The sequence below is a fragment of the Rattus norvegicus genome, chromosome 3, assembly GCF_036323735.1.
Source record: "Rattus norvegicus strain BN/NHsdMcwi chromosome 3, GRCr8, whole genome shotgun sequence".
Taxonomy (NCBI): Eukaryota; Metazoa; Chordata; class Mammalia; order Rodentia; family Muridae; genus Rattus; species Rattus norvegicus.
The window spans coordinates 67,338,760-67,351,956 of NC_086021.1; the positions used below are offsets into that span (position 1 = coordinate 67,338,760).

A 13,197-nucleotide genomic window follows, 5' to 3' on the forward strand; every position below is an offset into this window, starting at 1 on the left:
TAAGTATCTGTTATCTCAATATTTTCAAGTCATGAATCTGGAAGATTAGCTGTATAGTACTGGTTGACAGGGGTTGTCAGCATCTGGAGATTTGATAGGGTTGTAAGGTGGTCTTCGAGATGCCTTAAAGCATCTTCAAGGTGCTGAGGGCAAGAGGTGTCACTGGCTCCCCTCCTTTCCTGATCAGGGGTCCTTGTCCTTAGGAATGCTCACACCAGAGTTTTCTTCTTTGGAGTGAGAGATAAAGAAGTGTTGAGGAGTGAGGAGGTGAAGGAGGGAGACAGACAGGGATAGAGGCAGAGAGAATGCTTTTTGGTTTATTCTCCAGAATCACAAGAGGTTAGTCTTTTGATTTTTCTGTTTGAAGTAAGCCACCAAGTCCATTTTGTACAAGAGGAGGGGAATCAGTCTTCACTTATTGGAGAGAGTCGAGGAATGTGTAGACACATGTATACACCTCCATGGGTGCACTCTGAATCTTTGGGGGATATCGGCATATTCTTTCTGCTGGTTTCCTTTAGGATGCTATTACAGTTTCTCCAATGAGTGGTTCCTCAAAGTCATGTCCCTCCAAATTAATGACCAGAACCAATTGTATTTCTATAACATAAATACTTGAAAATTTAAGACTGGAAAGATTTATTTTGGCTCATGATTTCAGGAGATTTCAGGCCTTATAGCAGAGAATTCCTGGTAGAATAGATCTGCCCCAGCAGTGGGAATATGTGCAATGGTTGGTCACAAGACAGCAAACCAGAATCAGAGAGTGGGTGCTTGAACTGTGGGCTGAATAGAATATCTAAAGCCTGGCCTCAGGATCCTTTTGATACTCCCCACAACTTACTAAAGGTTCATAACTTCCCAAAGCAGTGACACCACTGGAGAAGAAGTGTTCTGAACAGGCACCTGCTGGGAACACTTAAGACAAAACCAGAATTTTAGTTGCCCTTGATGAATATAATTGTTCTCATCAGAACACTATCAAAGGTAAACCCTAAGCTTTTCAGAAAACCCTGTCACAAGGAAAGTTGGAATATAGAAACATCTGTGCTATTGTTGAAATCATTGACATGGCATGCTTAATATAAAATATTTTCTGTAATAAAAAAAAGACTCAAATCATATCTGACAGGACTAAGACATAGGTAAGAGAGTGCTGGTAGCCTGGAGGTAGAGATTAGTTCTGCCGCCACAGTGTCAGAATATAGGAAGCTGTCAGGAGCCGGAGGAAGTGAAAAAATGTTCTCTCCTTGGCCAGAAGGATCAGAGTCCTGCCAAAAATCTCGATTTTGGACTTCTGACCTCTACAAATGGACAATACATTTTATTGCATTAAACCAAAATGCTGTCGTAATTTATTCTACAACCTTCAGAAATGAATACAGATTTCTACTTAAATGTACCTTTGAACTGGCTTGGTTTATAACAATACCATTTCACCAAAACACTTCATTGTCTTCAGAGAAGACGACATTGAGGCTTGTTTATTGTACAGATCTTTTAAAATTAAATAATGGGAAGTAGAGTGTTTACTATGGAGTGGCTACTTTAACTGCTGATCAGAAGAACACAGAGAAGAATTAGACCCCAGCTGAGGAGTAAGAAGCACCATGCCTCTGTCTGGGGAATTGACCAGCTGTCTTTGCCTTTGAGAGAAGCAGCCTCCTGACCCAGCCATAGTGTTAGTTGTCAGAACTGAGGCTGTTGTAGACATGGAAATATACAAAGGGTAGGAACTCTGTGCCTCTAGGAGGGGAGGGAATGATCAAGAACTGTTGAGATTAAAATTTTCCTCAAAGAAGATTTAATTTGCTCATATAAAGTATCATATAAAACGTGTTTCAATAGAATTAGTTTAATAAAAGTTTTCATTCATTTGTTTTTCTGTTTTTGTATTTTGCTTTGTTTTTGTTTTTGAATTTTTTTGCCTTTGGCAAAAGTTACAATGAGTAGTGATTTCATCTGTAAATGAAAAGCATTTATTATTAGGCCTCAGGCTCACATAAATATAACAGCAGGAATTTTAAAAACAAAATGAAAAAATTGTGGGTAGATGCCGACAGATTTCCTTCTAATTCTACTCAAATGCATTTTTTACCCACATAGTTTCGAGTTAAACAAAAATGTCAAGTTTTAGAATTATTTGGGATGTGATCCTTTCAAGTGGAGTTGTGAGAGCATCAAAGTCCTCAGGTCAAGTTTAATGAGTATTGAATCACAATAACGGAATAGAAAGCCAAGGCACACTTTGACAGGTCTCACACTGAGAAACAGACGTGGTAAAAATTTAAGTGAACAACTGAAGTTCCTATTGGGAGCTGGAGCTAACAGAATGGGAAGATATTCCATGTTGCTATTTGGACACGATAAAAGCCAAACACAAACCTTAGAATATATTTATCACAACCATTATTCCTTCAGTAATGATACACAAGCGAGGACGTTAGTCATCTATGTTAGATATTTCAAGGAGCTTGCTACTTTGTTACCAAGCAAATTGGAGGACTCTTTATGGAGCCTGGCTTTTTGACACTATATAGGAACTTACCATGTAGGCTTCTCACTGTGAAGTATGGCAGAAAAAACAGATCACAATGTTCTCATGAATGCTGTTTCTGTATTCAAATATATAACCACATCTATATTCATTCCAACATTTCAGGGATCCAAAATGAAGCAAATGTGCCACTTAAACAATAACAATTGAGGCGCCCACTCACTGAAGCACACTTATGCAACACACACCTCCCAAAGCAGAAGGATGGGTGGAGAGCATTCCATAGGACATTCCATTGTAAGCTAGAGGACTTTACTCCTTCCCTATTCTTACTTCCATTGTGCACAAAATCGTATCTATTTGATGGTTTCTAAACTTTAGAGATCGTTTTAAAGTAGAAAAGGCGCGCGCGCGCGCGCACACACACACACACACACACACACACACACACACACACACAGATGAGCCAAGAATAAAGGTAGAAGTTGGTGCTATCATGGGTTCAGCAAATACTTTTGGGAAGTGATGAATGAATATCAATGGATGAAGTAATGTGCCTATGATAATAATTTAGATAACTAAAGAGTGGTTTGCCACAGGTAAGACAGAGAGCACCAATGCAAAGATAGATTGTGTTTTTTGATGTCCTAACATACTTATCTGTTACATATAAAACTGGGTTTTTACAAAGCCAGATGCTCTAACCCTGACACAGGACACTTGTTTATCTGCATAGTAAATTCTGAAATATTTGATGATAATAGCTGACACTTTCCTTATGGTAACTAAGAAATATTTTATTTACCAATGTTCTTTTAAAGTGCATAGATTATTTTATTATCAAGAACTTCATGAGAGAGAATAGTGACTGACAGTGATTAAGACCGTCGTTTTCTAATTAATTACTTTTTGTTGGAATATTGTAAACAGCAGAATTTGACCTAAAGATTAAACAAGTGGTTCACATAAAATAAACTAATGTATAGTAAAATTAGTTATTCAATAAAATGTGTTGAAGTAAAATTCTATAGAAATGCAGTTTATAAATTAAATATAGTTATTTTATCTACCACTATGACAAAATAGATATCGAATAATACATTGATCATACTGGATCCAACTATATATTAAATTGATCCAAATAAGATAGTTTGCATTCATGTGTGTACCTGCATTGATATGTGTTGCATGCATGCATTTGTGCAGGTATGAGTGCAGGTGCATATGCCTATGCATGCACAGGTTCACATGCATATGTGTGTGTGTGCATGTGGAGGCCATACGTCAGCATTTGGGTATCTTCCCCAGACACTTTCTGCCTTGTTTTCTGAGACAAGATCTCCTAGAACTTAGAGCTAAAAGATTTGCTAGATGGACAATGTCCATCTTTTACATGGATGCTGGAGATTTGAAATCAGACTCTCAGACGTGCACTAAGGGCTCTTTGCTTAGTAGACTATCTCCTCGGCCCCCAAGGAAAACAACTTCAATAAAATAAAATAGATCACATTGGTAACAAAAATATAGGTAGGCCAAATGTTTATGGTAATAATATGTATGTTTCTATGTTTTTAAAGACAGCATCAAATCTTTTGTTGGGGATCAAAGTGGCAAAATCAAAACAGCAGGGCTCAGTAAAGAATTCAAGACACAATAGTAGGCTGCAGGGTTTGTGCAGAGCTTGGAGGAGGCTGAGGCAGAGTGAGTCTGGGAGTACTTAGCATGTGAAAAGTAAAGTCCTCTCCAGGAGAGAAAGAAGCTTACCAAGCATGAGGGGCAGAAGGGTAATATTTGGGGCAAAAGGGAGAGATTATGATGTTATAAGCAGTAAGAGACTGATTTGTTTTGCCTCTTAGGATGCTGGTTCTCAAAATAGCAAAATGTAACATTGGCTTTCCCTTTCAAATGGCACCCTGTTGTAACACTAGGGAAAGTATAGCATAGTAGTCAATAAACAGTAGCTCAAACTACCCTGCAGGTTCCACAACTATGTCATTTGAACGTAATATTTGGGAGGATACTAAATATCTAGTTGGCCTACAGTCACTGTTGTCTTGTTCTCAAATACAATAACCATCTGTTTAATCTTTTAGTTGTTTGATAGAATAAAACTCTTCTGGATGCCAGCCAAACACCAACCAGATTTCATCTATCTAAGGCATGTACCTCTCCGAAAAGTCCATCTCTTCACAGTCATTCAGATGAGTTGTCTCGGCCTTCTGTGGATAATCAAAGTTTCGAGAGCTGCTATTGTCTTTCCTATGATGGTATGAAACCTCCCTCAACTGATTTTCCCTTTCACTAATTTTGGGGAAACACATAAACTAAAACTGCAACAGTAGAGAGGCCTAGAATCACTTTGAACAGTTACTAGAAAAGCCACGATAAACTTGGAAACCAAATAAGTATTTGCATGTCTCTGTTCCATCTAAGGTTGTTTGCTTGGTGTTGTTTTTGTTTTGGCCATCCATAATGTAGTGGTTAATTGAAAGCAGGATGGACATTGTAAATTTTAAAAAAATTGCTTGAGGTATACTAACAAATATGACAAATCAGGGGAATTTTTAAAATGACATTTTATTGTATATTTCAAACAAATTTCAAATATATTAAAAAATATAGTGAATGTGAATGACCATCCCTAACTCAAAAACTAATAGCATAGTAAGAATCTTCTAATGTTCACTTATCATGGTTCAAGCTTTTAATTATGTATTTAAGGAAGTGTGATCAAATATATTTTATAGCTTAAAACATTTCTTTCAAATGCCTTCACCACTGAATAAAATATTACATTTCACTCTGGTGCTTTGAGAAGGGAAGGAGAGGCCAGGCCGGGCTTTATGCAGATAGGTTTTCAACTCTTAGATTCTGTCAGCCCTAATACAAAGTCGCCTGCATCTGCATCTTCTTTCTTTGTTTTCAGTTGTCTTCTTTTGTATTTTAAACTACTTTACTCTTTTCTTCAGGTGTTGGCACTGGTATTTGTGAGAAAGTTGATGGACTTCTTGTTTACCAAACGGGAACTTAGCTGGCTCGATGATTTAATGCCTGAGAGCAAAAAAAAGAAACTGGAAGATGCTGAGAAAGAAGTAAGTCAAAATGAAACTGACACTTTATCTAAGAGAGAAAAGCAACAGGAGCCCTTTGCAAAACGAACTTTTTGCATTTTTCATTAAATGATGATTACCAAATACAACAGGAAGAAAAATTTGGAAGTTTAATGTTTAAAAATATTGCTGGGGAGGGGATCTTACCTGAGTAAGCCAACCCTACAAGAAATATGCAAATGCCTTTATTTAGTTGCTCTCCAAATGATAAGGCTTATTTTTCAGAGTTCATGATCATGGGTGGGAGAAAATTACTGATCTGTAGCTGTTTCTGAGTTTCAGTCATATAACTATTGCTTTTTGATTGACTATGTTTGAAACAGAAACAATTTGATACCTCACTGTTGGTATTTTTTATAATAACGGGTTTCAATCAGATTTAAATAAAATTGTTATCCTTAAGACAGACAAAATATTTAAGTGGAAAGAAATTGACCTAATTTGCTTCTAAAATGATCGAAGCTTTAAAAAGTATCTGAGTGTGTTGTGGGTTTTAATTGTCTTCAAAGACCACTGAGTTACCTCATTCTGTTCATAAGAGAAGAGGATGAGAAGGGAGTTTTACGGAATATACAGAGGTCATGTGTCCACCTGCACCTTTTAGAAGACTATTTAACATGCCATTATTACAGTATGTAAAAGCTACATGGAATGTTAATGAAAACAATGAGGCATTCGACATTCGTTAACAGAGTAACTGAGTCCACACACCACAAAACACAAGACCGAAATAAATATTATATAAATGAAAAAGAAAGAAAACATTTTAGAATTGTGCTTTTTTTCCAGTTTTGTTTTCACAGGTGTTTACTAAAAGGTTTCAGCCTCTTTTCTATAGAATATTTTTGGGTCATCCATGTATTTATTTTCTCCTACAGGTAAATTTTATCTATAAAAATGAAGTTTTTGTTTTTGCTTAATCATTTAGATAGCCCAGATTGAACCATAAATCCTGATCAAGTTTTAGTCAAAAGCATTCTACGAACGTAGCTTTATAGTGTGTGGTTGATGGTTCCTTTTTCTATGGCATCCTCACGCACAATGGGGTATCTTCTTTCTGTATGAATGTTTCAATTTTCCAAAATGTTGTAGAAGTCATATGCAGAATCTTACTTCTAATAATGTTAATGCAGCATTAAAATATTGTGAAACTATTATTGGTTGTTTAATTTTCTGCTTATTATACACATCTAAGCCAATAGAGATCTTAAAATAACATTTTAACAATCCATAATAGTGTATTCCACCATGAATTTTTTACGAGGCTAATAGTTTGAAGGTAAATAATTTTGAAGACAAAATTTATTGCCAATAACTTTTCAATATCTTCCAAGTAATTATAACCCCAAGATTACTCATCTAGTAATGGACACACTATGTTTTCTTTATTGTCTTGCTTTTATTTCCCATCAAACATCTTGGCTGTATCTGATACAGGTAGAATATATAGAATATGGTAGAAGCACCCTCTTCCATAGACTATCATCCCTTCCATAGTATATTCCTAAGGCCATTCTTAGCATGAAACCTTCTCAGAATTTCCTTTCTCTTAGTATTTGGAAAGCGCTTCAGGAAAATGCTGTGTAATCTCCCGAGCTATCTTATTTTCTCTAGAACTATAGAAAGACTGTTGGATTCTCCTGTTTGTTCGTGACATTCTAGAGAACAAGTTGACAGCAATCATAAATGTATTAGAGCTCACCACTGAAACATTGCAGAGTGGTACTCAGCCAAAAGGTTTAACTGAGATATGATTATTGCTGATAGAATTAGCCATTCCTCTGTGTGTGTGTGTGTGTGTGTGTGTGTGTGTGTGTGTGTGTGTGTGTGTGTGTGTGTGATGGATGCGTTTGGGGAATTTATTAACCCCACTGAGACCTTGTATAGAGTTTCTAACCATTTTCCATCATTTCACACTCTGCCTTACTGTGCTCTGATCATGTTTACTGGTCTTTTTAACTTGAAAGTAAAGATTTTTAAGACCAACTGAATACCACTAAATTTCCTAAAACTTATACTTTCAACAAGGATATAAAAATAGAATAAGACTTACTGAGGGCAATTTTATAGTTGAATCCTTCAGTTCCAAATATGAGGGGGAACAAACCTTACAATCTATTTATGGGGATGGTTTAGAGATCCTGAAAATTTTACGTAGATTATGATGATGATACTTTCATATGATCCTAATTGCATAACAATAAATAGGAAAGCCAGTACTTCATTCAAGAAATAACCCATGCTCAAACATTGAAATACAGTTCTAAGGAGTGCATAGAGGACATTACTCCAACACAGTGGAGACGGAGGAAAGGGCGTGCAGAGACACTTATGTTCTGTTTGGAATTAGCACTGGAAAAGTAGAGTCGGCGAGGAGTGGAGGAGGACATACGGGGGTGACTCCAACGCTCACATCCAAGGTTCACTTTCTACTTGAGGACCCAAATTTGGGTATTTTCTTTTCTGGAGCCCATGATTTCCCATGAAAGATATGATTGTTCTATAGCATCTTGTACCGATGCTCAGTGCTCCAAGAATGTGTGCAATAGAGCGGGTAATGGACAAGTTGTTCCGAAATGTTCACATTAATTGAGGAACTCTGATTGTGATCTGGCAAGATGATAAACGGCAGAAATGTCTCAGCATCCAAGACTTGAATTTAAAGTGGGCTCACCTCTTGTCCTTTTGATGATAGTTACAAGCTTGTACCTTTATCCTCCAGGGTTTTCCTATCACTAGCCCATTTCTGGACTTATGGCTCCAAGAAAACATTCATATGACCTTAAAATTCAATAATGAGTTAAGCAGAATAAATAGCTACACAGGCCAGTCCAAGGTCGCAGAGCTTCTGTTCCAAATTTTCATGTACTTCATGCATATGCATATGCATATGCTTCGGTTTTTAGGAAGAAAGGATTATAATCAGGGTAGAAATGAATATTGGAACCCTGACATTTTGCACATTGCTCTGTGCAAAGGGAAGACTGCAGAATCAATTCTGGATGTCCAAATGTGCTCAGAGTACCAACATGCCTTCCTTCCGTCTTCAGTGTCCTCCAGGACATTACACACAGGACAGAAGGACTGCCACTAAATGCAGAAAACTCCAGCAGAATGTTTGCTCTGGGGTGGAGAGCAAGTGTACAGGCGTTAGGTAGAGGCTGGGATGCAAGTCTGTAGAAGTGTTCGTATCTATACCTTCTTCATTACTGAGGCATCCCTCTAACACACACAGTATAGAAGAAAACAGAAAGAAGGCAAGTGGAGCCTTGTGATCATGAAAAATTCCAAGAAAGTACAATCTAAAAATAAGCACAATTAAACAAATTACAGCAAACGCTTTACTTCTTAGAAAGGTAAGAATTGGCTGTAGGTTTAGGAAGCATGTCCTCATTACTGACACAGATAAGTGCTTTTATATATATAATTCAACCGAAGAGTGGGGCAAGTGTGTTCTCTCTCCTGCAGCAGCACTTTCCCAAAATGTGGTTCCAGCAGCCCTGCTGCACCAGCCAGCACCTTGCAATATTTTAAGAATGCAAATTCCCAGGCCTGTTCCATCGAAGTGCCGAAGTGAGAGCCAGCAATCTGTTTTCTTAAGACCTCCAGGTGAATTGACATCTGAGATAAGCCTTTTATTAGACTCACGGAATCTCAGTCTCTCTAATACAGCTAAGCTCCTAATACAAGATTATCGTGTCAGAATATTTGCACTTAGAGTAAGTTAGGTGATACTTAAAGGTCCTGAATCAGGTCTAGAGAGAGTGAGGCTATCAGCAGTTACAGGTGCTGCCCATCAAGCCGTCCACCCAGATCGAGTCCTAAACTCACAGTACAGAAGGAGAAAGCAAACTGCTGCAAACTGCCTTCTGACTGCCACATCCCCCCTTACACACGCACACGCGCGCACGCACACACACGCACGCGCACAGACTCACACACACGGGCGCGCACACACACACACACACACATGGGCGCGCACACACACACACACACACACACACACGCGCGCGCGCGCGCGCTTCAAAATGTTGCTGAGTCAAATTCTGATGCATCCATTGACTTAGAATTCTATGTCCCACTCCATTTTTACCTTTGAAGGTTTTATTCCTTTATGTTACCAACTCTTTAATCTATTGGAAATTAAATCTAATCCTTTCGTCGTTCCTTCTTTCCTTCCTTCCTTTCTTCTTCTGGAGGAGGACTCTGATTTCCCTCTCCTCAATGTTGAACATTTTGCCTAAGGTTACCCCCATTGAGTCCTTAGAGTCTCCCACCTCCTGGGTCTCTGGTATTTTCTAGAGGCTTCCCCACCTCCCATCCCTGAGGCTACTTATCTCTATTCATTCTGTTGGTCCTCTAGGCTTCTCTCCTGTCCTCCCATATCTTACCCTATTCCCCTTTCCCCACCCTCCTCTCTCTCCCACCTATGTCTCTCCCTCCCTTTGCCTCCTGTGGTTATTTCTTTCCCCCTTCTAAGTGGGATTGAAATATCCTCACTTGTGTCTTACTACTTGTTACACTTCTGTACTTTTTGGCTAATGTCCACTGATCAGTGAGTACATACCATGCATGTCCTTTTGAGCCTGAGTTACTCACGCAGGATGATATTTTCTAGTTTCATCCATTTGCCTGCAAAACTCATGATGTTCTCATTTTTCATAGCTGAATAGTCTAAAAAGTATTCCATTGTATAATTGAACCACCTTCTCTGTATCTATTCCTCAGTTGAGGAACATCTGGATTGTTCTCAGCTTCTGTCTATTATAAATAAGGATGCTATGAACATGGTCGTTTATTGTATTTAAATTACATGCCTATGTACTGCCTGCAGCCCAGCATAGTAGTTGAGAGAATGAAATGGTGGGTGCTTCCTAAGTTCTTCAGGCCTTATTTGCCTCCTTAATGAAGTGTTGAACATGAGTCCTGACTCTCCTCCCAGTCCTTTAACAAAGCATCAATTACAGCATCACCAAGTGTTTACTCCCTATAATAACTTAAGTATCTTTGTAAACACTGACTCTGCTCTTGTTTATAAATTGAGATTTTTTAATGACTCCCACATAGATACAGACCTTGTTCCCAAAGTGACTATAAAGCTGAAGTTACCAGCCTTACTGAAGGTAAAGGACAGGGAACATGTCAGGTACTGTAATATAACAATTTTAATTTTCTGCTATCTTAAAATAAGTTCAGACTCAGTATAAAATATCATTCAGTTTATCAAACACTAATAGCTGATGGGTTATATTTTCCATATCAACTCAGCACGGGCCTTTGTGTTTAATGAAGCTACTCGCTCACTGCCTAGAAAACCTTTCACTAAGTTCCATCCTTTATGCTTGTCTCACATTCTCATCTTCCTACCTAAAGTTTCCTCTTCTCTTCATCTAGTCCTGTGCTCTCTGTGCTGATCCTTTATTTCCTTCGAGAATAAGGCTCATATCTTCTTTTACTTTTGTATTTCAGTACTTTATAGCCAAATATCATATAGGCCATGTAAATATTCATTCATTAAGAGAACTGATTAGTACTGTCTATTAATCATCTTTGAGGTGTGCCTAAAACATAATGCAATGAGCGCAATTGAGTAGATTCCTTTTTTAATGAGTCAGTTTTCCTGCTCTTTACTGGATATGGATTTACTTGTTTCCCTCTTACTTCATATGTAAGAACTGTTTTGGTAATCATCTTAATTAAAGTATTGTCTTAAAATCATAGCATAAAAGATTTCTATCGTCTTGTTGGCCAAACCCTTCCTTTGTGTTTGGATGGCTCATTGTTGGATCATTGATGGGTCCTATGTGATGACATGCTAAATGGAAACCATGTTAAGCATTTCTACAGTAGTTATCTGGTTAGTTTCATTCACCTTGTGTCTTCTTGCATGATGAGAGCCTGGGCTGGGAAGCCTGTGCCTGATTTAATGGCTCTTCTATGAAAAGCCACCATTTTTGCCTCTCCAACAGTGCTGCTTGGCGTGCAGCTGTCCCTCCATCACCATGCCCAGGCCCACCCAGCTCCCTCTGGCACCGAGACGGCAGCAGTGGCTGCTCTGCCACCTTCACTGCAGATAAGCATGGCTGGGAAATACTGTCTTTAGAGGTGATGAGATTTTATTTGGATAGAACGATGACTAGCATAAAACCCACACATACTAACGAGCCTAAGATACAAAATAATTATTGAAAGCACTTTGAGAGAAAAGCAGAAAATTATCAAGGAAAACATAATTCACAGACCTTAGCCCCGGTCCTTGCTGCTAATGGGTCTGCCTGCTGCTGCTGTTGCCAGGTGACACCAGTGCTGACCGTGCCCTCATTCCCTTCCATTTGTTTTGCATTTCAACCTTTATTAAATCTTTCTGGTTTGGCCGAAAAGATCCTATGTGTCATCTGTGAACAACCAAAGACATATATATTTTATTTACATCTTAGTTTGACATATATAGCCTTTGGAATTACTGAGGGTCTATTTATGTTCCTCCATATACAAGAATATAAAAAAATAACATTTTCTATCTGAATGGATATATATGTTCTGACTCAGACTCCATGGTGTTCATATACCCATATGCCTTGATAGCCTAAGTTGCAAGGAACACCTCATTCTAGGCTGCAGATTAGCTCTTCTTATAGTTAAATGGGTTATTTTAACCTAATGATCTTTTTGTTGTAAATTGAGTATAAATTGTTTCCCATAAGCTTGTGTATTTGAATGCTTGGTCCCAGATGATGACACTTTCTAGATGATTATGGAACTTTTAGGAGGTGAATCCTCTAGAGCAAAATGGCTACTGGTGGTGGATCTTGAGGTTTTAGAGCCAAGACTCACTTCTTGCTGCCCTCTGCTTCCTCAATGCTGATGCTGTGTAGCCAGGTCCCTCAACTTTTGGGGGGGAAAGATCAAAATTGTGTGGGTATCTAGACTGTTATGGTTATTACTCATTGCTTTTACCCAGGTCTATAATATAGCAGCTAGTGGAACAGAAAGTTATAAAAACTGTTCAGTTTGTTGGGAAGTGTGAGCTTACAGTTATATACAAGGCTGCGGCTGATATGCCATTATAATTATTAGAGATTAGCACCATTAAAAAGAAATCTTATGCTGTGTACAGAGACAAGAGAAAGGGTAACTTGAAGGTGAGACTCCATACATATTAGACTTCACCTTGTGAATATGGAAATCTACTTTTAAGACTATATCTAAACTGAGACTACCACTGAAGGCATTGCCCCTCGAAACAAACGTCTACATGGGTGTTTCCATAGGGTCGGTATACAGAGCTGATACAGCTCTATCTTGTGCTGGTTGAAGGACTTGGCAGAACTATGTTGTAGTAGTTGGATAAGCATGGGGGTTACAAGAATAAGAGACTCAGTGAAGTTTTTGCCAAGATTTCTGAAGGCCTCTGAGGCAAAGAAATGTACTACAGGGTTTGAATCCTTGCAAAGGAGGCCGAAGAAAGAAATATATGAAGCTGTGAGGTTGGAGGTTGGCTTATAAAGAAAGCCTCATGTGGTAGATAAACAGAACCAGAGGGTTACTTCAAAGGAAACCATGGAGCAGGTAGTGGAGTTAGCAAAAGAG

General features: G+C 38.3%; 1 protein-coding gene across 11 annotated transcripts in view; it reads left to right on the forward strand.

Moving 5' to 3' along the window:
• The window catches only part of Slc4a10 (solute carrier family 4 member 10), a 316,713-nt gene that overhangs the window by 287,835 nt on the left and 15,681 nt on the right, over positions 1-13,197 (forward strand). For all 11 annotated transcript variants that reach the window (XM_063283270.1, XM_006234283.5, XM_006234277.5 and 8 more), the window contains 2 exons: positions 4,591-4,764; positions 5,467-5,589. In XM_063283270.1, coding sequence (XP_063139340.1) covers positions 4,591-4,764; positions 5,467-5,589 — 297 coding nt within the window. The remainder of the gene's footprint in view (positions 1-4,590; positions 4,765-5,466; positions 5,590-13,197) is intronic.